At 43.5% G+C, this 27,425-nt stretch overlaps 2 protein-coding genes across 3 annotated transcripts in view; one reads left to right on the plus strand and one right to left on the minus strand.

The window, feature by feature from the left end:
- The window catches only part of LOC124607300 (transmembrane protein 184B), a 100,806-nt gene extending 85,893 nt beyond the window's left edge, over positions 1 to 14,913 (minus strand). Inside the window, exons 1-2 of one of the 2 annotated variants that reach the window (XM_047139594.1) lie at positions 14,827 to 14,908; positions 14,685 to 14,730 (exon numbers count right to left, since the gene is read on the minus strand). The gene's annotated coding sequence lies outside the window, so the exon portion shown is untranslated. Of the gene's footprint in view, positions 1 to 14,684 lie in introns of both variants that reach the window. The other variant, XM_047139593.1, reaches the window with a different exon arrangement.
- Positions 14,914 to 14,935: 22 nt separating this feature from the next.
- Positions 14,936 to 27,425, plus strand: part of LOC124607301 (syntaxin-8) — a 66,723-nt gene continuing 54,233 nt past the window's right edge. The window contains exon 1 of the mRNA XM_047139595.1: positions 14,936 to 15,364. Within this exon, the coding sequence (XP_046995551.1) occupies positions 15,333 to 15,364 (32 nt within the window). The 5' untranslated portion in view covers positions 14,936 to 15,332. The remainder of the gene's footprint in view (positions 15,365 to 27,425) is intronic.

Consider the following 27,425-nt stretch of genomic DNA (forward strand, 5'->3'; position numbering starts at 1 on the left):
CCAGAGGGTCGTCAGAGGTTGGCCCACACAATGAAGAGGGAGAGGTATTGTTAAAAGAACTAGTAAATGAAATCCAGCTAGTATTTTTGGTATCCCGAAGAATGCAACGACTGCACACGCAACTGTTTACGATGAAAGCAAGCCCTATCTTAAGGATGACAGTGAAAAATTCTGAGAGCTCACCTCTGCATGTGAATAGCATTGCAGCATGCTTCAGTCCACAGAGGGATTGGTACACAGCGCAGTAAAGGTGAAGTGCAAGGAATGGAACATTCTGCGGCGATAAGGATAAGGTTTGTAAGGTATTCTACCTGGTCATCACAACTGGGGAAATGTTGTTCATCAGGGAGGAGTAAAGCCTCTAGTTGGCCTTTGAAAGCTGCCAATTTGGTTCACATGTGGGTGGGGCAGAAGTCAGCAAATGGATAGCACACAGGAAATGGTTGCTCGAGTATGCGTCAGAGAGAAAGGATCACTTGAGACGATGGACAAGCTGGGCAGTGCGGAAATGAGAGATCCAAATGGGAATAGGTGTGTGTGGAGTCTGAAAGGAATGTGGGTGCTCCAGTGTTAAGGCAGATGAGGTTGAGTTGATTGAAAAAGTCAGCCAAGAGGGCATCTCTTGGACAGGTTTGCAAAGAGCCCCATGGAGGATGGTGAGCATAAAAGTTACTAACCAGCAAAAAGGGGTGAGGGAGTTGGCCAATAAGCTGGAGGAAGTTCACCCTGGTGACATTAAATGACAGAGGGATGTAGACGGTGCAAGGAGAAAAGATGTAGAAAGGAAGGGAAAAGTGGACTGCAACAGCTTGCAGCTGGGTGTTCAGTGAGATGGTGGTTTGACTATGAACATCATTCCAGACGAGAAGGATAACTCCTCCATGAGGTGGAATGCTGCCCTCAGAGGGAAGGTCAAAGAAAGAAATGAAAGAGATCCAAGTGAACATGAGGATGCAATTTTATTTCCTGGAGGCAGAAAACAAATGCACGATGTGATTCCAAGGGCATCTCTAATTCCTCCTTGTTGGATCTAATGCTGTGAACGTTCCATTGGAGAAGGGTCATGAGAGGGAAATGGGAGGGGAGAAGAAATGAAGTGTTGTCACAGCGGCAGCTGCCAAGTGGTTGGTTTAAAGGAGGGGGGGAGGGGGGGGGGGGAAGGGACCAAACTGTGAGTCATCAGTCCCTTGTTCTTGGTAAAATAAATACACAAGGGAAAGAAGAAAAGAAAGAAAATGTACAGCACAGTAACAGGAGAATGGAAGAACCAGAAGAACGACAGGAGGACTAAACAGGAAAAGAAAACCACAGAGAGAAGCAAGAAATGGTAGAAGTGATAAAAACAAGCGAGCAGATGACCGTGGCTGGCCAACCATGAGAATAAAAAGAAAAAGCCAGCCACTCTGTGACACATTAAAACATCCAGCCTAAAAGCATTAGAGTGGAGAACACAAAGGGACAAAGGATATGCGCAAAAAATTATATACACTCCTGGAAATGGAAAAAAGAACACATTGACACCGGTGTGTCAGACCCACCATACTTGCTCCGGACACTGCGAGAGGGCTGTACAAGCAATGATCACACGCACGGCACAGCGGACACACCAGGAACGACGGTGTTGGCCGTCGAATGGCGTTAGCTGCGCAGCATTTGTGCACCGCCGCCGTCAGTGTCAGCCAGTTTGCCGTGGCATACGGAGCTCCATCGCAGTCTTTAACACTTGTAGCATGCCGCGACAGCGTGGACGTGAACCGTATGTGCAGTTGACGGACTTTGAGCGAGGGCGTATAGTGGGCATGCGGGAGGCCGGGTGGACGTACCGCCGAATTGCTCAACACGTGGGGCGTGAGGTCTCCACAGTACATCGATGTTGTCGCCAGTAGTCGGCGGAAGGTGCACGTGCCCGTCGACCTGGGACTGGACCGCAGCGACGCACGGATGCACGCCAAGACCGTAGGATCCTACGCAGTGCCGTAGGGGACCGCACCGCCACTTCCCAGCAAATTAGGGACACTGTTGCTCCTGGGGTATCGGCGAGGACCATTCGCAACCGTCTCCATGAAGCTGGGCTACGGTCCCGCACACCGTTAGGCCGTCTTCCGCTCACACCCCAACATCGTGCAGCCCGCCTCCAGTGGCGTCGCGACAGGCGTGAATGGAGGGACGAATGGAGACGTGTCGTCTTCAGCGATGAGAGTCGCTTCTGCCTTGGTGCCAATGATGGTCGTATGCGTGTTTGGCGCCGTGCAGGTGAGCGCCACAATTAGGACTGCATACGACCGAGGCACACAGGGCCAACACCCGGCATCATGGTGTGGGGAGCGATCTCCTACACTGGCCGTACACCACTGGTGATCGTCGAGGGGACACTGAATAGGGCACGGTACATCCAAACCATCATCGAACCCATCGTTCTACCATTCCTAGACCGGCAAGGGAACTTGCTGTTCCAACAGGACAATGCACGTCCGCATGTATCCCGTGCCACCCAACGTGCTCTAGAAGGTGTAAGTCAACTACCCTGGCCAGCAAGATCTCCGGATCTGTCCCCCATTGAGCATGTTTGGGACTGGATGAAGCGTCGTCTCACGCGGTCTGCACGTCTAGCACGAACGCTGGTCCAACTGAGGCGCCAGGTGGAAATGGCATGGCAAGCCGTTCCACAGGACTACATCCAGCATCTCTACGATCGTCTCCATGGGAGAATAGCAGCCTGCATTGCTGCGAAAGGTGGATATACACTGTACTAGTGCCGACATTGTGCATGCTCTGTTGCCTGTGTCTATGTGCCTGTGGTTTTGTCAGTGTGATCATGTGATGTATCTGACCCCAGGAATGTGTCAATAAAGTTTCCCCTTCCTGGGACAATGAATTCACGGTGTTCTTATTTCAATTTCCAGGAGTGTAGAATGATAAAACCCACTGTCATGTATAAAAAGTAAAATTAAATTAACTGATGAGGCATTGTCAGCTAAAATTAATGGCAACAAGTCCGGTAACTGAAGGGTCCGTCACAGGGCAGCCAAAGAAGGACAGCTCACCAAGATATGGGCCACTGTCAGCTGGGCGCCGCACCGACACTGAGGTGTGTCATCATGGCTCAGGAGGTAGCCATGTGTCACACAAGCGTGGCCATGCGGAGCCAACAGAGAACCACAGAGTCCCTGTGAGAGGCCCGCGTGGAGGTCTTCCACACATTCGTAGTCCCCTTCATGGCACATAGTTTGTAGTGCTTACTGAGGTTATTCCATTCCGTCTCTCAAAGCCACAAAACCTCGTGCCATAGTACTGAATGCAGGTCAGTTGCAGAGGAGCTGATCTCCATAAGCAGTTTCCGCGTAGGCTGTTTAGCCAGCCTGTCTGCAAGTTTGTTGCCTGAAATTCCGATGTGACCTGGGGTCCCGAGAAACACCACTGAACGACTCTACCGTTCCAGTGCATAGATGGACCCCTGGATGGTTGCTACCAAAGGATGACGAGGGTAGCACTGGTCAATAGCTTGTAGGCTGCTCCAAGAGTCAGTGCACAGAAGAAATGACTCCCCAGGGCATGAATGGATGTGCTCAAGAGCATAAGATATAGCCACCAGCTCGGCAGTGAAAACACAGCATACATCAGGCAAGGAATGCTGTTCAATATATCCTCCATGGGCACACACGAAGCCGATGTGATCATCAGCCATTGAGCCATCGGTGTAAACCACTTCAAAGTCTGCATATTTGTCAAGAATCAAGAGGAAGTGGCAGTGGAGAGCCGCTGGGTTAAATGAGTCCTTAGCACCATGTGAAAGGTCCAGGCTAAGCCGCGGCCTAGGTGTACACCATGGAGGTGTATGTGAATGGACCTCAAGTATATGTGGTAAAGGCAGGGACTCCAGTTCGGAAGAAGGGATCAGACACACAAACAGCAATTGGAAGCCATGACCTGGGCTGTCGATGCAGGAGATGAACCACTGCAGATGGTAAAAGGAGACGGTAATTCGGATGCGTAGGAGAACTATGAAAATGTGCAACATAACTGGCCAGCTGTTGTGCACACCAAACCTGCAATGGAGGGGCTCCGGCCTCCACCAGGATGCTGGTCACTGGACTCATCCTAAAAGCTCCTGTTGCTAGGTGAATGCCACAGTGGTGCATTGGGTCAAGCAAATGCAACACTGAGGGTGCCACCGAGCCATAAACCAGACTCCCATAGTCAGGGCAGGATTGAACAAGGGCTCTGTAGAGCTGCAGCAGCGTAGAGCGATCTACACCCCAGTTGGTGTTGTTCAGGCAGCGGAGGGCATTGAGGCACTGCCAGTGCTTCCACTTAAGCTGATGAAGGTGAGAAAGCCAAGTCAATTGGACGCTGAAAACCAGTCCTAAGAATCGATATGTCTCCACTACAGTGAGTGATATCGTCATTAAGGTAAAGTTCTAGTTACGGATGAACTGTACGATGCTGGCAGAAGTGCATAACACACGACTTTGCGGCCAAAAACTGGAAACCGTAGGCTACAGTCCACGACTGCGCCTTGTGGATGGCTCCCTGCAGGCGCCGCTCAGCAACACCAGTATTCGTGGACCAGTATGAAATGCAGAGAAGTCGTCTGCATACAGAGAATGTGAGACGGACGGCCCTATGGCTGCTGCTAGACCATTAATGGCCACTAAAAATAGAGATACACTCAATAGAGAGGCCTGTGGGACCCCATTCTAGTGGATATGGTGGCAACTATGGGAGGCACCAACTTAGACACAGAAAGTATGAAGTGATAGAAAATTGTTGATAAAAATCGGGAGTGGGCCTCGGAGACCCCTCTCGTATAATATGCCAAGGATATGATGTCGCCAGGTCATGTCATATGTTTTCATAAATCAAAAAAGACAGCAAACAGGTGTTGGTGTCTGGAAAAGACTGTTCAGATGGCAGACTCGAGGGACACAAGATTATCAGTGGTAGAGCGACCCTGGCGGAAGCCACCCTGACATGGAGCCAGTAGGCCACGTGTCTCTAGGACCCAACCCAACCGCCAACACACCATACGTTCCAGCAGCTTACAAAGAACGTTGGTGAGGCCGATAGCTGTCCACATCATGCGGGTTTTTACACGGTTTAAGCACCGGAATGATGGTGCTCTCCTGCCATTGTGATGGAGATACGCCATTGCGCCACAACCAGTTGAAGATGACGATAAGATGTCACTTGTAGTCAGATGAGACATGTTTAATCATCTGACTGTGGATCCGATTTGGCCCAGGAGCAGTATCAGGGCAATGTCCAAGGGCGCTGAGGAGCTCCCACTCTGTAAACAGAGAGTTATAGGGTTCACTGTAGCATGTAGTGGACGAGACGACTTTCCCTTCCAGCCGCCGTTTGAGAGTGCGAAAGGCTGGAGGTAATTCTCCGACGCAGAGGCTCGAGCATAGTGCTCAACAAAGAGCTAGGCAATGGTGATTGCGTCAGTAGATAATGTAGTGACTTGGCAAGACAGCCAAGCCACTAGGAGGTAGCCGAAAGGCACGCGTTAAGCTCACGCAGGATGGTGTGAGGTCTGGAACAGGTAAGGGATATGAGACTAGCAAAAATAGTACGTATCTGTTGGAATACTTAACTTTAATCCATAATTGGTGAACATCAAGTCTGATGGTACATGCATCACAAGATAAATAGCAAATGATAATGGCGCCTTGCTAGGTCGTAGCAAATGACATAGCTGAAGGCTATGCTAACTATCGTCTTGGCAAACGAGAGCGTAATTTGTCAGTGAACCATCACTAGCAAAGTCGGCTGTACAACTGGGGCGAGTGCTAGGAAGTCTCTCTAGACCTGCCATGTGGCGGCGCTCGGTCTGCAATCACTGACAGTGGCGACACGCGGGTCCGACATATACCAACGGACTGCAGCCGATTTAAAGGCTACCACCTAGCAAGTGTGGTGTGTGGCGGTGACACCACAGATAACACTCCAGTTATGTTAACACTGGGGACACCTGTTGGGTCTGGTACCCGAAAAGATGTTGGAAAGGTGACGTATGGCAGCCAATGGTTGGGATGTATCTCTCCCAGCACTCCTGCTTCCGACGTTTGATAAGTTGGCGAACGCCATCACGGGAGACATTTAAAGGCTATGAGGTGCTCCAGGGAAGGGTGCCACTTATGCCACTGTAGAGCCCGCCAATGCTCCTTAATTGCTTCAGCTACTTCTGGTGACCTCCAAGGAACTCTCTTTCATCAGGGGCACCCTAAAGAGCGAGGGATCGTGTTTTCTGCCGCAGAAAGGATTGTTGTAGTCACCTGCTCAACCACCATATCAATGTTCCCGTGTGGGGGAGATTCAACAGCGATAGCAGAGGTGAAAGTTGCCCAGTGCACCTTGTTTAAAGCCCATATGGGCAGGCGTCTTTGTGCCTGATGGCAGAGCAGTGACAGGAAGATGGGGAAGTGGTACAACCACACAGGACATCATGTGCTCTCCAGTGGATAGGTGGGAGAAGTCCTAGGCTACAAATTGATAAATCAATGGCTGAGTAACTACCGTGAGCCACACTGAAATGTGTGGCGGCCCCAGTATTTAAGAGGCAGAGGTCGTACTGAGGCAGTAAAGTTTCGACATCTCTGCCTTGACCAGTAAGCATGGTGCCACCCCACAAGAGGTTATGGGCATTAAAATCTCCCAAAAGTAGGAAACGATTAGAGAGCAGATCAAACAGTGCAGCTAATACATTCAGGGGTACTGCACCATCGAGGAAGATATACATAGCAGACAGTTATTTCCTGTGTCATCCTTATTCTGACAGCCACAGCTTAAAGAGGGGTCTGAAGGGGCACAGTTTCACTACAGACTGAATTTAGGACATAAATGCAAACTCCATCTGACACTCGATTATAGTCTCTACGGTTCCTGTAATATCCACTATAGCCACAGAGGGCAGGGGTCCACATTGCCGGAAACCAGGTTTCCTGGAGGGCAATGCAAAAAGCAGGTGTAAAGCTTAACAGTTGCCGTAGCTCAGCCAGGTGGTGCAAAAACTGCCACAATTCCACTGGAGGATGACGTCATCGTGAGACTGGGAAGGCATGGAACATTCAATGAGCAGTTTACATCTCAGGGTCATCTGCTACCACCGACTTATTGCCTGAGCAGTCTATATCCATTGTATCTAAGGGTCTGGCAAGATCTAGGTCCTCAGCGGACACCAGAATCTCCACCTTATCCGCAGATGCAGAGCTTGTAGGTAGAGGTGGTGTGGGTGCCACTGCAATTCCTTTGGTCTCAGGGATGATCTTTTTGGATTTCTCTCGCTGTTCCTTGGGTTTCCCTGGCTGGCAGGACTTCACTGATTCAGTCTCCGGGACTGACGATGAGTGTGAAGCCCTATGACCAGCTGCTTTTGGGCTCTTCAGCCACTGGTGGGTGTCATCTTTTCCACTAGCAGAAACCTGGGAAGAGAGTGACCCCAAGGGGACCCCTTCCTAGTGAGAGGAGTCTAAGAAGACTTACGCTTCTCCGGCGCAGAAGTGGGGACTGATATGGCCGATGGTTGGGGGGGGGGGGGGGGGGGGGGGGGTGTGCTGCTCCCAAACTCCCAAAACAGGTGATGCAGGAGCCACAGGGAGGGAAGTGCACTAACAATCAAGGAGGCAGGTGTAGTCTTCCGGCTCTGAGAAGTGACTGGGGTTGGCGGAGCTGATGGCGCTAGAACTGTTGTAGCGGCGGTGTAAGATGTCATACGTACAGGATGTAGGTGCTCAAATTTCCTCTTAGCCTCAGTGTAGGTCAGTCAGTCCAAGGTCTTGTACTCCATGATTTTCCTTTCTTTCTGGAGAATCCTATAGTCAGGTGAGGAAGGTGAATGCTACTCTCTGCAGTTGACACAGATGGGAGTTGGGGCACATCGAGTATTGGGATGTAATGGGCATCCGAAATCTCTACCTGTTTCGCTGGAAGTACAGCGGGAAGACATATGACCGAACTTCCATCATTTAAAGCACCACATTGGGGGATGGATATAGGGCTTTACATCACAGTGGTAGACCATCACCTCGACCTTCTCGGGTAATGTATCACCCTTTAAGGCCAAGATGAAGGCACCAGTGGCAACCTGATTGTTCCTCAGACCCTGGTGGATATGCCTAACGAAATGTATACCTTGCCACTCTAAATTGGCGTGCAGCTCATCGTCAGACTGCAAAAGAAGGTCCCTTTGAAATATGATATGCTGGACCATATTTAAGCTGTTATGGGGTGTGATGGTTACAGAAACATCCCCCAGCTTGTCACAAGCAAGTAATGCCCGTGACTGGGAAGAGGATGCTGTTTTGGTCAAGACTGACCCAGATCTCATTTTCGACAAGCCCTCCACCTCCCCAAACTTGCCCTCTAAATGCTCAACAAAAAACCGAAGCTTCATCGACATGAAAGATTCTCCATCAGCTCTCGAACATACAAGGTACCAGGGCGAATAAGAGCCACTGCCATCCTTAGCCTGATATTCCTCCCATGGTGTAGCCAGGGAGGGGAACAATTTGGGGTCATACTTCTGTGCATTGAATTGAGCCCATGAATGCTTAGAGACTGATGATGTACTAAGCTTTATCGCATGTCATCTGCCCTGATGCCACCCACTCCAATCAGGGGTCCTCCCCAAAGGTGCCATCCAGCCACAACAAAGGCCACCTGGCAGGATGGCCATTGCCGGGAGTCCCAACACCCCAGGGTGACGGGCATCTACTCTTTGGCATATGTGGGGAGTTAACAGCACAGGCACCAACAGAGCGATCCCTGTGTGGTCAGGAGGCTATAACCACCACAACAGACGGGCTACTGTGCTGGATATCAGGTGCATCCAAACAAACAAGTCCATTATCATCGTCAGCATAGAAAATGATACTGCACAGTTGATAGAAAAATATGCAGCCAGGAGGGTGACCTCGCCCAACAGTTGGAGAATGAGCAGAAGTGCAGATCCACGTCAACGAAGGATGCGATAGGTCTCAGCGCATGATGTACGGTGCTCTTCCCCAATTGGCTCGCTCTTCAGGAAAATTTTGAAAAATGGAGGTCAAACCCTAAAGGAGACCATCACATAAAGGCCGAAACATCTTAGACTCCTTTTAGTCGCCTCTTATGACAGGCAGGAATACCTCGGGCCTATTCTAACGCCCGGACTTGCAGGGGGTAGCTGCCGAGTGCCAGCCTTAAACGACTAACTGCTACATGGTGCAGAGGCTGGAGGACCCTGCTCCATGAGATCTAGAGATGCCAGGATTCTCACAGGGTCGACCAGCAGATTCCAGGGCAGAGATATGGTTGGCAGTGTGCACCGGTGAAACGGAGGTCAGCCGGGTGAGGGTATCACAGAGCAATACTGTGGAAGAGGCTCTCCAAGTCAGTGAAGGAGAAGACCGCTTACCTTTGTTTGGTTTCTTTAAACGTTTGCAGTTGGCAGATGGAGACTCAGGTGTTTGTTGGCTAGAGGGGTGTAAAAAGATTTTGTGGGAGTATTCCTTCTGTCCTTTCCGGCCTGTTGGTCATACCGCAGGTGAGTTTGCCACCAGAGGCAAAAATTTGGTGGCGTGTTGCACAGCTGGAGGAGGAGGAGGAGGAGGAGGAGGAGGAGACAGGGATGCTAACGTGACATCGGGTGTTTTACAACCACGGTGCTGAATTTAAAGTTGCAAGTCTGTGTGGCTGTGTTCTTGCACGTCTGCGTGGCGGTGTTCTTCACGGAGGAAGGTGTAGCGAGAATAGTACCGTAGCTGCCAGATGGTAAAATGCAGGGCTTCCGACTAGCCAAGAACTTATGAGCAACAAGGTAAGGCACTTTTTCCTTTGCCCAGATCTCCTAGACAGCCCTCTCATCAAGATACACAGGACATTCTTGGGACGAGGCTGAATGGTCACAATTGCAACTGATATACCGGGGAGAAGGGTGGACAATCACCCTCATGAACATTCGTACAAGAAGTAATGCATGTGGCTGGGCTTCGACAGGACATTCGAATGTGGTTGTAATGCTGACATTGGTAACAGCAAATCAGGTTTGGAATGTACAGTCAGACCATGATGACTGAATAGCCGGCTTTGATCTTTGATGGATGCACTGTTCTATCGAATGCGAGAAAAAGACATTGCAGCCTCGTGCATTTAACACAGGTAAAGAATTCAGCATTTGATGGGCATCAACATGAACAGGATAGCCATGGAGCAGTGAAGCTACAAGCAGTTGTGGCTGAGGATCACAATTAGTCTCCAAAACCAAAGTGCCACTGTGTAAACGAGACCAGGATTTCATAGAGCTGGCACTTGCATCAACACCTTTCTGAATAATAAGCAGATTAACCGTAACAAAGACCTGGACTTCTTCAGTATGCAATGCCATGAGAAATCAAGGTGCAGCTGGAAGAGCCTTGGAGTCTTTAGCCTCATTCCATTTGCAATTAGTAGATGCAGATTGAATTCGTGATTGGCTCATTGCGAGAAAATCTTCCATGACTGCCAGTGTCTCTGATGGCGTGCTCCTTACAACTGGGCACCCCCCTCAGAGGAGGGTCCACCTGCCTTAGGTAATTGTTCACACCTCAGGTCACACATCCTGAACTCCTCACAGAGTTAGCAGTTGGGGAAGGTAACAGTTCAGGCAATCACCCCTCCCTGGACCTGGCCTGTACCACGAAATATGTGAGAACCCTACGTGGCGACCCTGGCTGGAATTACACATTATCCAGTCACCTATTATGTGTCAGATGTGTGGACTGGCCTTCAGCAATGCACAGGGAGGAAGAAGAAACCAAGAGGGACTTAAAATGACACGGCAGATGAAGGATGGCAGATGGAGAACGAAGAAAGAAAGAAACAAAACAGTGGAGGGATTGTTCTGATGTCAGGCTGCTAAAAATTAAGGCCACATTCCCCAAAATATCTCAGACATGTTCCCCAAGGGAGGGGAAAAGAATAGCAGAGGGATAGACGTGCAGCATGGAAGGGAAAAGATGTTCCAAAGGCTGGGGCCCCATGGTAGCCAAGCACAAAATCACCCCCTGGGGGATGTTTCAGATTTGACAACAAATAGAGAACAACGGTCATGCAGGAGCAATTCTTTCAGAGCACATCATACACTACAACTAGACATACCTTTTTAAGGGGACCAAAAATGGCATAATCACAGGGAGAGAGGTCCGGACTGTATGGAGGGTAGCTGAGAACCTCCCATTTGAATTTCTGCAGGAGGGCCATGGCTTTGCTGGCCTTATGAGGCTCTGCATTGCCATGGAGCAGAATGACCCCATGGGTGAGATTGCCTGGTTGTTTTGATTTGATTGCTTGGCGAAGGGTGGTCAAGGTTTGCAAGTAACGCTGGGCATTCACTGTTTTCCCGTGCTGCATGAAGTGAATCATAACAGGGTCATCTTTTGATCCCCCTTAAAAAGGCTCTGAGGGGCAAACGATTCACCTAGGATAACGACATTCAGCTGTACGTGCCAAACTGGCTAACATAGCAGCCCCGGGAATATTATGGGACAGCCATTCACCGCCTTGTGTCACAGAGGGACAAGTGTCTCAACAGCCAGGATCAATACTTCTAACATACAGGTAGTGGTTTCTGTAACTATGCCTCCGGCTCCTTTCTTTTTGAATGCCCCTGATAATATATTAAGGGACACCTTGAAATGAGAAGGTGCTTCTGTCTGGTTCTAACCCGTATTTTATTTCCTGTATAAAATTGAGAAAACCATATTGTAGATGCCTGCATGCTCTAAAGAGTCATTAAAAGAAAAGGTTTACTGTGTTACCAGATTTAATATTCTAAACACTAACTTTTCAATATCAGCACTGTGTTCTTGTGCAACCCTTCAGGAATTTGACCACAAGCGTCTGACTGTTGGGAAATAGCAGTAAGTAAAGATTCTCAATGACAGGATGACAGCAAGTTTCTATTGGCAAACAGGAGGGTAGGAGTCGGAATAAGCTTTGAAGGTTTTGGTCTATTAAGATGAACAATTGTTGGGAATTTGTGCTGAGAACTTCATGCAAGAGGAAATTCCTTCTCCCAATCCAATTTTCTCTTACTGAGATTTTCATCCACTGTAGTATAAGGTCTGTGATTTAAATATTTCTCAGCTTCCTTGAATGAAATGTTGAGGATATAGCTGGACAAGATTTATTTGTGGACATGTGAGCTCATTTGCAATGCACATAACAAGTAGCTTGGCTTGTACACAGAGCTGTCTCATGATTACTTCCACATTTGTTATCAACACTGAAAGCTTAGGCGACCAAACTGCAGACAGTGGTAGTACTGTCTGACAAGGTCAATGTACAGCTTAACAATCACACTCACTTTAGTTATAAGTGCCTTAATAGAGTTTTTCTGTATTTAACAATAAATAACTTCAGAAATTAACTATAGTGATACTATTCATTTGATTGCTTGACTCACCTAGATGAATGGTTCTATTAAACAAGTACCATACCACAAACACAGGGTGGTGGGAGCACTATTGTTCTATAGAGACCATTCATCTGGGCTTTAATGGGACCTCTGGTGCTAATTAAAGGTACTAAGATAACTGTGGACATTATCATGGGCCACTTCCATCATGCATTCTCTGATTGCGATGGCATTTTACAGCAGCATAACTGTCTGTACCACAAGGCCAGAATTGTATTTTAGTCGTCTGAGGAGAATGTTAGTGAATTCATATTTGTGTTTGCCCACCAAATTTACATGACCTAAACCTTAAGGAACGCACACTTTAAGTCACCAGCTCTGCACTTACTAAACACTATCCTGTAATTTTCAGGCATTACATGAATGGAGCATTGATTTCTGATTCCACATAGCTCCAGGAATCTACCCAGGGCTTGCTGAGTTCCACCATACAGAGTCACTGCTGTTTTTTGCTCCAAAAGTGGGCCAACATGCTATTAAGCAGATGGTCATAATGTTGTGACTCACCATTGTACGCCTCTGGGGTAATTTTCCACTACCTTGTTTCTAGTCATATGAAGTATGATTCCAATCTTACCAAAGAAGTTTTTCATATTACAGAAGAAACAGAGTGAATAATATACAGTATGGCACTGTCAGCTAATTCTAGACATATCTACAAAAAAAAACTTAAAATTTTGACTCCACTATCATTAATTTGGCAGTGAGAACTGCATATAAAGTTTAGGTATGACTATTAATAGTATGAAACGTGCCACAAACACTATATCAGGTAAAAATCATAACCCTATCACCATACCACTGCATCTACACACAAACACAGATATGTGTTATGTGCAAATTAATACAACCCTTAAATGTCATACCACAACATCTAAGGAACATACCAATACGGCAATTCATGAGACGAGTTAATGACTTTCAACAGAAACAGAGTGCTTATGTTGTTCATCAAATATGAGCAATTCTTGTACTGCAGAGTACCAGACATCAGTATCTGTTGCATAACTTTTCTTCATTTTACAAATTATAAATCAGTAGTATAAATGTTTATATCTACATTCTACTTTAGGTTTGTATTGCCTCAAATGAGTTGGGTGGGTGGGACGTTTCCAAAAAAACTCTGTGTTGGGTAATGTTCACAGGTAACATGAATCTGGGTCTGGATACTCAATAGACAGTCAGTTTTTAATTTACTGTAAGATTCAGTTACTCCTATAAACAGAAGCCATGTGGCAATCTTGTATATCCTACAACAGAACTTTGACATGATTATCTTTAACTGTTTGATGCTACATCTCTCTCTTTAAGCAAAGATGTCTAGCCATACTGTTCATTGCTACACAATCTATGTATTTATTCACTGTTCACTGTTTACAAAAAGCAGTAAATACTCACCGATACACATTAAGGCCTACAAAATATGTTTTTGTAGGGGACAAACTTGTGATTGACAATAACTTGAATCAGGGTCCCTGCCTTTTGCAGGCAGCAATGCACTGAACATTTAATGCAAGTACACTGCAAAAATCAACTCTTAGTCACCCAAGTATTACTAAGTTCCTATCTGACAAGCAATTCTTGAACACTAATTGACACACAAGTTTCAACAAACCAAACAGCTGTTTCATTGACCTCATGAAATTGTTGTTTTGACGGGCATTTCACTACATTCTGGAGCTTATAATTATTTCTAGAGCTCTTTAAAGTCCAACACTGTGGTAGACCCACTAAATAAACTGACTGAATGTGCTTCCTATGACTTTAAGAAAAATACTGTAAATTATATGTAGGCCTATTGTGGTTTTACGGAGGTCGTAACTGCACACCACTAAGCACAGTATTTTTGCCGTAAAAGATCTCTATTGGCAGAGTGTCAACAGAAGGAGACGTTATACTAGCCTATATTTCGGCTGTGATTGTCTCCTGTTTATTTGAGTACGACAAGTAAAAGTGTGGTGCTTTAAAACAGCTATGCGAACCGTGGCGTCGATTACAACAGTTCTGTTCGCCTATAATACGCGCATACGAAACGTTTGTGAAACCTCGACGACAATTTCGAACGAATGTTTGTAGTGATGTTTCTGGGACGCTGCCCATTGAATGTATTCTAAGATTTTCGTGTCTCCTGACAAGACTTAGTGCTATGAAACATTGTGCCTCAGCACAATCCGCGATAATAACCGATTGAACAACACGTTGTCTGTCTTTATTTATTCGAAGAGAGCAGATGTGGAAAGTTATTTACCTTATGAAACTTTGCTTTCAGGACTTCGTGTGAAGAACGCACAGTACTGAAACCACAAAATAATATAATTGGAATAGTTATTATAACTAAATCACTTCACGCAGACACGTCGCTTCCTGATTTACTACTACTATCAACGTACACGAACACATTTCATCAAATTTATCTTTCACCACTAACAGCTTGTCAAATGTCACTTGCTTCCATTCTGCGTAATACATTGTGAGTCAAATCAAAGGTTTACTTTGATTCCCTGTCATTCTAGAGGATAAAAAAATCAGCCTGGCTTAATGGGGGGACAAGTCGAGGATTTTAATTGTTAATTTTGAGAAGTCTATTACAAACATTTATTTTTTAACGACTCCGTGTCTGAAATGATCTTGGGCGAATCGTGATAAACAGTAGTCACTAGTCTGTATATTCAAGGAACAAGGATCAAGGTTGGAGTCGTGAGAGTGTGAGACGTTGATTGTTATTACCTTGGGAAAATAGCTTGTGAAATTGGAAAAATTGCTGTCGATGGTTTTAAGGGACTCTGTTGTGATCTCTACAGTTGTTTACAAATGATAGAAACACATATTTCTTATTCCGTGTTTTTAAGTAGCAACTAAACATACAACTCAACGCGAACAGGTACAAGTTGCTGCTATGGCTCTGGTTTATGTTGACAGCGACCCATGGTAAGATACATAATTGAATCTTAATTTTCTTTTCTTGTGCGAGTTTTCTTCTTAGATTATAAGCGGATACTGTGTGTAGATCAAAAACTGGAACTTTTGATCGCTCAGCCTTAAGTATTTGAATCATATGAAGTTGTGAGATTTGCTGTAGGTATTGTTGTCAGACATTCGAATAGCTTCTGTCTACTACTGTGTTTGTGTAGCTTCAGATAACAGTCAATGCAGCTTCTGATTTAATGACACTCTCTCTTAGTCCCACAGTTTCCAGTTTATTTACGTGTTTGCCCGTCAGCCGTGCAATACAACAGCATAAGATATGCCATATACATTACAGATATAATTTACACATATATGGAACATATACAATGTACTTGGATTAGATTAGGAAGGATGGGGCAGGAAGTTGGGCATGGCTTTTTCAGTGGAACTATCACAGCATTCACCTTAAGAAATTAGAAAACCGAAGTTGAGATACCTGACTGGAGATTTGAACCCTGCTCATTCTTCCCAAATAAGACTCCAGTGCCTTAACACTATGACACCTAGCTAAGTATTTTATTTGGAAAGAAAGCTATCAAGAAAACCATACTTATCTAGAGCCTATAATTAGCTTATATTGTGGGGTTGGGTGTTTGGGGGAAGAGACCAAACAGCGAGATCATCGGATTAGGGAAGGATGGGGAAGGAAGTCGGCCATGCCCTTTCAAAGGAACCATCCCGGCATTTGCCTGGAGCGATTTAGGGAAATCACGGAAAACCTAAATCAGGATGGCCGGACGCGGTGTGCTAACCACTACGCCACCTCGCACAGTGCAGCTTATATTGTGCACAAAAACTATAAACAGTAACATTACCAGATAATGAACTGTTACATTATACTTCTGAAAAATATAAATACAGGAACACCTGTAACCACCCTTTCTTTCACATATATTCCTGTTAAAAATATGCATTGACATGAAATGTGGCCGAGTGTGTTTGTAAGCTAGGCCTACAGAATTCTCTTACATTGGAGACACACTTCTCCTCAAGTAGAAATGTTTTTAACTCTGTTATAGAAATCATTTTCTTCTCCAACCTCTTTATGTATATTGGCAGTGCATTACGAACTATGACAGTACATTATGAACTATGACACCACTCACAAGTCTTTGAATCCTAGCTGTTCTTGCTCACTCTGCATGGAGGGAGAATCACTAATAGGTTATACATCTAGAAGTTTATTTCTGATTTTAAAATTAAAAAAATGCAATTTGTTTATAGGAAGGATACCGTAAGAACACAAGTCTTTCTAGGCAGGGCTTGCAGTGTGCTCTTGCAATGCTGTCTCTCAAGGTTAGAAGAGTCATTTTCTATAGGCCCTAGTGCGAAAATTTTGTTTTATCAACTATTACTTTGTCCCAAAATAATAATTTCGTAACTAAAAGACAATGGAAATAATCAAGCCGTAGTAGTGGCTTCTAAGGAGCAAACTTTTGAAATGATTTTCATAGCAAATCATGCTGATCTGAGATTTGGGAGCATTTTGTTATGTGGTCCTTCCAATTTAAGTCGTCATCAGCACACATTCTTAATAGTTTTGTACACAGTGCTCTTTATAACTCATTACCATTCAGTACCAGTTGGAGATACAGGTCTTGATAGCGTAATCCATATCACTTCATGTCATAGTCTCTGAATGTTATTGTATTTAGTATATGCTAAAATTCAGGAGTAAGTAAGAAACACATTTTTTTTCCCTCTTCTTCTTCTTCTTCTTCTTCTTCTTCTTCTCTCTTTTTTTTTTTTTAAAAAAAACCACCACCCTCCCAAGATGACACTGTGAACACCATTTTGAAGATGCGAATTTCAGAAAAAATTTTAAAATGCTGTACCTTTGTGACAGTTCTAGATATTTTGTTAGAGTTTTTTTTATTTGAGAGATAATTGTTTTATGATAACAATGGTGTTCTCCTTGTGGACATATCTGTCAAAGTTCTTTCATTGTTGCCTTTTGAATTTTTTTTATAGTTTACAGAATTATTTTTTTTTTTTTCAGAAATCCCAATCCAGAAGAGTTAAATTTTTTTCTGTTGGGTTGTTTGGGGGAGGGGACCAGACAGCGATGTCATTGGTCTTATCGGATTAGGGAAGAATGGGGAAGGAATTCGGCCGTTCCCTTTCAAAGGAACCATCCCAGCATTTGCATGGAGCAGATTTTGGGAAATTACGGTAAAACTAAATCAGGATGGCCGGGCTCAGGATTGAACCGCCGTCCTCCCGAATGCGAGTCCAGTGTGCTAGCCACTAGTTGTTTCTTACTAGTTTCTGTGTTACAATTTTTATTTCTATTATCTTTGTTGCAGCTATTTCTTATTACTTTCCTTTTCACTTTCATTGTCGCAGATATTTCTTATACTTTGTTGTAGTTTCATGTCAATTTCTTTGTCATGGTTGTTCATTGCAGGTTTCTTGATTGTAGTTGTTCAGCACCAATTTGTCTACAGAAGAGGCTTTGAAGAAATCCAGACCATCCAGTGATTTCTGTGTTTTTGTGAGGAATTTGCCAGTTGACTCTCAGTTGCAGTGTGTTTTGTGAAAAGGACTGTTTGAAATGTCTTCTGACTGGGGCCACAGGAGAGTGAAGTGTGCTGACTGTTGACTACTTGCATATCCATAAAAGAGTTATTAAAAAAAATGGTATCTGAACAAGGTGAAGCCTTCCATAGTGCACATGATGCAGATTTTGCATCAGTAGGGGAAAAATTTATTACTCTGAAGCAGTCAACTTCAGGGGTAGGTGTTAGTCCTGTTAAAAAAACCGTGGTCAGTGAAGTCGAGTCATAAGCTCTATGCATCAAGAAAGTGCAAAGAAATTACTAAAGCTATGGATGAATACATTACAGCAAAACTGACCACATTCTTCAAAGTAGAAATTCCTTTTTCCTGCCAGGAATCTTTCACAAATATGAATTCAGCTGTTGAATATTGTGCATCGCTCAGTGAAAAGGTGCATGTTTTAACTGTTATTCCAGAGAAATTTTCAAAGAAAACAATTCTGAGCCATGTTCCATAAGTGTCAAAGTACATAGTAGACAAATCAAGAAATGTGAAGTCTGTAAAAGGAGTCGATGGCAGAGCAGATCCCCTGTAGAAGCAGCTCAAGCTCAAATAGTGCAGCCATTTTATTTGGAATATAAATGGGACTGTCCTCGTCAGAGTGCCAACAAAAAAGACACTATAACTGTGACAGGTGAAGTCAAAAAGTTGTGAAAGAAGAGGTACATGACTCACAGTATGAAAGAAACTTTTGCAATTTATAAGAGCAACTATACAACTTCACATATTGGAAGATCAAAATTTTATGCACTGCGACCTAAGTGGGTAGTTGGACACCCAACTAGAGATGTCTTTTATGTGTGTACTGCTGGAATTTTGAACTTTGGTTGGACGTGTGAAGTCATTAATAGTCTGTGACATAAAGTGAGAGACCTGTTAGTTTCAAGAATGTGGTGACTACCCTGGGAAGGGAGGAGTGTCTTCACAGACACTTGGCCTGGAAGACATAGCAGATAACTTTGCAGAAATTACATATGAGACATGGGAGGAAATAAACTAGGCCTAATTAAGAAAACTGTTGCCTTTGACAGTTTCATTAATGATCTTGGTAAATGGTCAGTGAAAGTAGTAACACACCAACATCTGAAGAAATTGCAATAACAACACATTGCAGAAGTGAAAGGATGTGTACAGGCTGAAGAACAATGTTTAGTGCTTCACTGTGATTTTGCTGAGAACTGGTCTGTAATTCTCCCACAAGAAGTACAAGGGTATCTTTGGAGTAATGACCAGGTTTCAGTTTTTACAGGAGTGACATATTTTCAAAACAAGACCACAAGTGTTGCAGTTATAAGTGATGACACAGGACATGACTCAGCACATGCTTTGCTCAGCAATGCGCAAAATTCTTCAACTGCAAACAGGGGCAGAGAATATCATCATTATTTCTGATGGTCTTCCTAGTCATTTTAAAAATCGTTACCAGCTGTTTGAATTGAGTAAGTCGCTTGTGCCAACTGACTGGGTATACAGTGCTACTGGCCACAGGAAAGGGCCTTGTGATGGTGTAGAAGGTCTGCTGAAGCACCATGCTACAAAACATAATCTTTCCAGACCAAATACAGCTCGAGTTCAGAATGCTGAAGATTTTACGAGAGTCGTGAAGTCTTACACATCCACAGCCCTCATTCTTTCGTCCAAAGAGGAAATCGAAGAATTCCTTGAGCAGAAAATAGGAGAATGGTCCTTCAAACTACTACTGTGAAAGGAATTCCAAAAACATGTTTTTGGACTCGAAAGTGCTGAGCGATCTCATATTGCACGCACTTTAAAGAGCAAGAAAGAAGAAATTTCGTTCGTTCAGCCAACACCTCAGAAACAGTAGGATAATACTTAGATTCACAACCTGAGTAGGGGGATTTTTGTGGTGTGTGTGTGTGTGTGTGTGTGTGTGTGTGTGTGTGTGTGTGTGTGTGTGTGTGTGTATGACTGTGACTGGTGGATATCAGAGATTATAGACACCAGTTATGACTTAAATGAAATTGTAGCAAACTTTATGGTACCACATGGACCAGCTGCTTGATATAGGTTTCCAGCTGAAGGATAGCAGCAACGCCATCAGCGCTCACTTCCTGTTCACAATGTTTTGAAGATTGTAAGTGTTCCAGTTCCTATTGGCTCAACAGGAAGGCATCACATTATATCAAAGAAAGGTACAGAAGCAGTGGAATAAGTCTGTAGGCCTTACACATACATTTTGGAACCATTTAAAATGCTTGAAAAATGAGTCTCTTACTCATCTTTCGAAACTAAAATTATGTTAAATAAGGCTAGGTTTTTATTTTTATGAGCCTGTTAGGTGATAATGTGCTAATAAAACAGGTTTTATGTATAGCAAAAATTTCAATTGTTTATAAAACCTGTTCAACCTAAAAGTGGAAGATCTCCTTTTCAGGGCATGTAGAACTATATGGTACTAACCAACAGAAAAAAATCAAAATTTTATGGATTGGCATTGTTGAAAAAAAATTTTTTTTCCATAAATTATCAAAAAAGTTCAGAATGCTATAGTAAAAGAACTTTGACAGATAAGTCCAAATGGAGGATTTCTTTGTAATCATAAAGCAATTATCTTTAAAAAAAATCTAGAACTGTTCCAAAGATACAGCATTTTAAATTGTTTTCCAAAATTTGCATCTTCAAAATGGTATTTGGAGAGCTGCATCTTGGAGCAGAATTTTTTTTTGGAGATAACAACAAAATATGTGTTCCTTACTTAGTCTTTCATTTTAACATATGCTAAATTCAATAACTATGAAGGTAAGATTTTTCCTAGCCTGGCTGAATTGATATGGACTATGCCTGATTCGTTTTTCCGAATTGTGTGCAATTTGTTTTCTTCAGATTAGATTAGATTAAGGGTGAACCTGTTGGCATTGAATCATGAATTCATGACCTTAATGACTTAATCAGTTGTTGTAAACAGAGATTCCTTTAAATTCCTCACTATTACACTAGTTTCATGTGCTAACAACATGATCAAAGCTGCTTTTTTTTTTTAGGTCTGTGTGTCATTTATGTAAGTAAGGAACAGGAGGTGCCTTAGCACACTATCTTGCGGGGATATATTACCTGGTTGTAGGATACCACCTGTCTGCTTTGACCTGTGATGTAATTGTGCTGCCGGCCGCGGTGGTCTAGCGGTTCAGGCGCTCAGTCCGGAACCGCGCGACTACTACGGTTGCAGGTTCGAATCCTGCCTCAGGCATGGATGTGTGTGATGTCCTTAGGTTAGTTAGGTTTAAGTAGTTCTAAGTTCTAAAGGGACTGATGACCACAGATGTTAAGTCCCATAGTGCTCAGAACCATTTGAACCATTTGTAATTGTGCTGCGTTGCAATATGTTGTGTGCCATCATTGAGCCATAGTGTGTTTGTTTTGGAGTGGAATTGAAATATTGTTGTAGAGGATGCTGTGTATGAAGAGAGATGGCATACTCAAGCAGTATTTTTATTTCGTTACAATGTGTTTGTGAGGTATGTTAGTGTTTCAATTACTCTGCAACAGCTGTTGTATTTCTTTTGGTATTCTGTGATTTTGTTTGGTGAATATAATAAGTTAAGGATTTTTATGTATATTTTGGTCATTTAACCTGTTCGGTTTTTAGTTAATGTTGCTTTGGTTTTTAAGGTTCATAGGAGTTTGAGATAGCTACTGGATTTTGTAGTTGTGATTGGGGGTTTATTGGTATCCTGATCTAGGGTTGAGTTATATAGGTCTAGACCAGGATACCAATAAACCCCCTACGACAACTACAGAATCCAATATCCCAAACTCCTACAAACATCAAAAATTAATTAAAAGCTCCATACCTCAAATCAACAAAATATACATAAAAAACACCTAACTTATTACATTCATCACACAACTGCAAAATCATTGAGAGAAATACAACAGGTGTAGCGTAGTAAATGGCACACTAACATACCTCACAAACACATCGCCACGACATACATAAACCGCTAGAGCATGCTGTCTCTTCATGTACTGTGCCCTCTACATCATCATTTCATTTCCACTCCAAAATAAACACACCGTGCCTTGATGATGTCACATAACACATTGCGGCACAGCATAGCTACAACACCAATTTGCTTTGACCAATGATGTCATCACCATGCCTAAAAACCCCTATTTTGAGGATAACCAATGTGGCCACCAAAACGTCAATTGTAACACCCACAAAAATACAGATAACACGTGAACCAGTTCAGTGACTAAACCCAATGAAAATAGCAGGGCAACCATGGAAAACAGGAGTTGGTTGGGGACAAACTAAAAATTCATTAATGGGGGGGAAAAAAAAAAAAAAAAAAAAAAACCACCATAAGATCATGGTATCCCAAACTCCAGTTAACCTATGTAGCTCAACCCTAGACCAGGATACCAAGTCCCTCCGCCCTCCCTCCCTCCCCCCCCCCCCCTTCCCCACAACTAAAAAAGCCAGTATCCCAAACTCCAGTTAACCTATGAATCTGAACCCTGGACCAGGATACCATCTTCCTACCCCCCACCCCCTCCCCACAACTAAAACAGCCGGTATTCCAAACTCCAGTTAACATACATAACTCAGCCCTAGACCAGGATATCAATACCCCCACTCCATCTCAGTATACCTGTTTTGACTTCTTTGCATCAGACACCATACTAATGTGACTTTATGAGTAGAATGAGCTGATCTGAATTCCAAACACTGTTATTAATGGCACTGAAAGTTCCACTATGCAGTGTAATTGGATGACTCACTTGGAAGGGCTTTGCTTGCAATAACCAGATCTGTGTGTCCTAGTCTTATCCAAGTACAGTTTTTAACTTATGTCATGAATATTTCACCCAGAGAATGTTCATTTATGATTGGAAATTCTCAGTCTAACATTGCTAAAGCACAGATTAAATAACTTTGTGATTGGTAGATTGCAGTTGGTGGGAGCTGTGATGTCAGTGAGCAACATCCAGCACTTATGGCTCTGTGTCTCTGTCCACATAACAGGTAATGCTCTGAGCAACTGACACACGGTAAAAGATGAGATTTGGTGGCAGCTGGCCACTACCACTCAACTCACTAAAACATCAGTCACAAAACTTACCAGTTCAGTTTCTCAAGAATCTTTCTGTCTTTCTCTACCAAGTAATGCATTTCCAACACAGACTGATTTGATCTCTATGGTTTTCTTGGCATGATTGATTAATGGTGTACTTCTGGGTGTTCAGCCAAGCTGGTGTTTGCATTTTATGCACAATGTTTCAACTTCAACTGAGTTATTTTCTTCAGGTGGTGAGAGTTTTGCTGTTATGCGTACTCATTTCCTGGACCACCACCATCCCCGCTGTGGACTTTCATTGGTTCTATGCTTCTATTTAGTTCAGCTCCCCCTGCCCATTACAGTCTAGCCCTTGTATTATCAGAGCCAGCACTGATATTACATGAAACACACTCTCAGTGTGGGTGTGATGGCTGACGGGATCTTAATAAATTAAGTGGTGAAATCCAAGCCTTGTTTAAACTGAAACCTCCATCCATGTTTATTAGGTTTACTGACATTTTTTATTTCAGTAGACTCTGTAGTAATGCTGTCCCAGAAACTTGATACTTTCACCACGATACTGGTCCTGTCATATTTCATTTCATGATCGTATTCAAGACAGTGCTCAGTGGCAGATTATTGGCTTGGTTATTTTAGTCAGGTGTGTCTGTGATGTTTCTTGCATCTATTCTCGACTGTTCTAATAGTCTGCCCTACATAAGACATGCCACATTTGTATGGAATGTGGTACACATCCATACTTCAGTGACGATTATAAATCCTTACTGATTTCATTCCAAGCCTTAAGAATTATTTGAAGCTAATGTCTTTAGGACTTGACTGAACAAGTCACTGAAGGTAAACATTTTGCCAACTGTAATCACTAAGTTTCTAGAAGGAATGAAATATGTTCTCTCTTCACTGATAATCACCAATCTTCTTTATTTAGAGCTTACACACTGGCAAAATAGCTTGCAAACTGTGACAGTGGATGGGTTTCCATTGTGCTCTGAACATAATACTGCTTCTGTCTGTGCTCAATAATATTGCCAATCCTATAGCAGTTACTTTCAGTATCACAGATAGTCCCAGGCTTCAAGAAGGGTCGTCGAGCAGATGCGCAAAACTATAGACCTATATCTCTGACGTCGATCTGTTGTAGAAGTTTAGAACATGTTTTTTGCTCGCGTATCATGTCATTTCTGGAAACTCAGAATCTACTATGTAGGAATCAACATGGATTCCGGAAACAGCGATCGTGTGAGACCCAACTCGCCTTATTTGTTCATGAGACCCAGAAAATATTAGATACAGGCTCCCAGGTAGATGCTATTTTTCTTGACTTCCGGAAGGCGTTCGATACAGTTCCGCACTGTCGCCTGATAAACAAAGTAAGAGCCTACGGAATATCAGACCAGCTGTGTGGCTGGATTGAAGAGTTTTTAGCAAACAGAACACAGCATGTTGTTATCAATGGAGAGACGTCTACAGACGTTAAAGTAACCTCTGGCGTGCCACAGGGGAGTGTTATGGGACCATTGCTTTTCACAATATATATAAATGACTTAGTAGATAGTGTCGGAAGTTCCATGCAGCTTTTCGCGGATGATGCTGTAGTATACAGAGAAGTTGCAGCATTAGAAAATTGTAGCGAAATGCAGGAAGATCTGCAGCGGATAGGCACTTGGTGCAGGGAGTGGCAACTGACCCTTAACATAGACAAATGTAATGTATTGCGAATACATAGAAAGAAGGATCCTTTATTGTATGATTATATGATAGCGGAACAAACACTGGTAGCAGTTACTTCTGTAAAATATCTGGGAGTATGCGTGCGGAACGATTTGAAGTGGAATGATCATATAAAATTAATTGTTGGTAAGGCGGGTACCAGGTTGAGATTCATTGGGAGAGTGCTTAGAAAATGTAGTCCATCAACAAAGGAGGTGGCTTACAAAACACTCGTTCGACCTATACTTGAGTATTGCTCATCAGTGTGGGATCCGTACCAGATCGGTCTGACGGAGGAGATAGAGAAGATCCAAAGAAGAGCGGCGCGTTTCGTCACAGGGTTATTTGGTAACCGTGATAATGTTACGGAGATGTTTAATAAACTCAAGTGGCAGACTCTGCAAGAGAGGCGCTCTGCATCGCGGTGTAGCTTGCTCGCCAGGTTTCGAGAGGGTGCGTTTCTGGATGAGGTATCGAATATATTGCTTCCCCCTACTTATACCTCCCGAGGAGATCACGAATGTAAAATTAGAGAGATTAGAGCGCGCACGGAGGCTTTCAGACAGTCGTTCTTCCCGCGAACCATACGCGACTGGAACAGGAAAGGGAGGTAATGACAGTGGCACGTAAAGTTCCCTCCGCCACACACCGTTGGGTGGCTTGCGGAGTATCGATGTAGATGTAGATGTAGATGTAGATCTGGACATGAACCTTTTATGCTCTGAAAGCCGCTTTGTAAATAGTACTTAAAAGTGAAATAAGTCCAAAGTAACCAAAAATGGACTTGATTCCCTTGATCTCTGAAGGTCCGATATGTAAATGACCTTCTGTCGTAACATACAACAAGCAGAATTAATTCTTTTTTTCATATTACACTAGCAGGGTAATTATTCCAAAAATACATACAGCAGTAGAAGAAATCATAAATAATATTCTTGTAATTATTATTGGTTGGTTTTCTGCGGATAGTTTCTGTCAGTTTCAAAAAGTTGCAATATATTCAGTTCTGCACAGCTAGAGGTACTACACAAATGCTAAGTGTAACACATGATGAGAAGATGATAATTAGGGCGGAAATGTGAACATTTTTAGGTGTCCATATTGATGAGAATTTAAACTGGAAAAAACACTTTGTGGAACTCCTAAAACGACTTAGTTCAGCCGCCTTTCCACTTCAAATCATTGCAAATTGTGGGGAGAGAGAAATCAGTAAGTTGACTTAGTTTGCATATTTTCATTCAGTGATGTCATATTTAATAATGTTCTGAGATAATTCAACTTCAAGAAATAAAATCTTTATTACTCAAAAATGTGCTGTAAGAATCAAAAATATGCTGTAAGGATAACATGTGATGCTTAGCCACTATCATCTTGTGGTCATCTTTTTAAGGAATTAGCCATTTTGACTACTGCTTCACAGTATATTTATTCTGTGGTGAAGTTTGTTCCAAATAATACACTACAGTTCAAAAGGAACTATACTGTACATGATTACAATACCAGAAGAAAAAATGACATTCCATCAAAGAATTTCTAATCGTCTAATGTGTAAAAGGCAATGGGTAGGAATGATTAACTCACATAACTCACAGAACTCACAGTAGTGCCAAAAAGCAAAAAACGAGGAAAAAATGTAGCTGATCAGCATGTATCCATATTTATTTGTGAATGTAAAATGACTCGTTCCACATCATTACGATTGATTGTACAAATGATCTACAGAACTTGAATTAACTGCCCTCAGGGGCTCAGCATTCTTTTGCTGGGTATGGGCTTGACAACACTGGGGCTCCTGAGCTAGGGATTTATAGGCATCGCCAGTTCTCTGTCACCATAAACTCTGGGCATGCTTCAGCACGAACCGTGTGGCACAGCAGTGGGAAGTTGAGTGTCACAGGGAATAAGGATTATGGCTTGACTGTGTAGATCGCTCAGTCTCAAGATGTCCTGCGCAATGATGAGCTGCATTACTGTTGAGGTGGAACAGTTGTTAGCAGGCAACCTCTGGGGGACTTGCCGAACCTCATTTGTATAAAGCTTACCTAGCCATATGGGGCTCTGTCTGTGTGGACTTCCATTTCCCTTACTGCTTGTGGGACCAGGATAGATCCTTCAAAATTTTCTCTTTCTCCTCCCAGCGGAAAGGGGCTGCTGGTAGGCACCAACACCCACTCAAACAAGAGGACACGTGTAGCTAGTCCTCCTTGTTCTAGACTTATTCAGAGTGATGGTATTTGCAGTAACAGAACATATGCTGCTAACCAGTATGTGTTTTTAGTAGTCAAGCAGAAAAAAGGTAATTTTGAGAAGGCTTTCTATAGCCAAAAGGATTTAGAAGGAATCTGTGGCTCTTTAAAGTTTGTCAAGCGCCTGCACAGTGGAACACTATTAGTGGAAACTTCTAATCCCCATAAAGCAGCGAACCTTCAAAAAGATAAATGCCTTGGGCAGTATGCAATTGAAACAGAACTGCACAACCCTTGAGCTGCAACAAAGGTGTTGTAACTTGCAATGATCTATTTGATATTCCCCGAGAAGAATTGAAAAATGAGTGGTCACAACAAGGCATTGTTGATGTACAAAACATAATGAAAATAGTGGATGGCGGTCTAGTGAAATCGGACTCCATGATACTGACTTTCAACAGCTTGAAACTTCCAGAGCATGTCGAAGCAGGTTTCCTTTGCCTAAGTGTGCAGTCTGCTCCC

This window comes from Schistocerca americana, chromosome 3 (assembly GCF_021461395.2).
Source record: "Schistocerca americana isolate TAMUIC-IGC-003095 chromosome 3, iqSchAmer2.1, whole genome shotgun sequence".
In the NCBI taxonomy this organism is placed as follows: domain Eukaryota; kingdom Metazoa; phylum Arthropoda; class Insecta; order Orthoptera; family Acrididae; genus Schistocerca; species Schistocerca americana.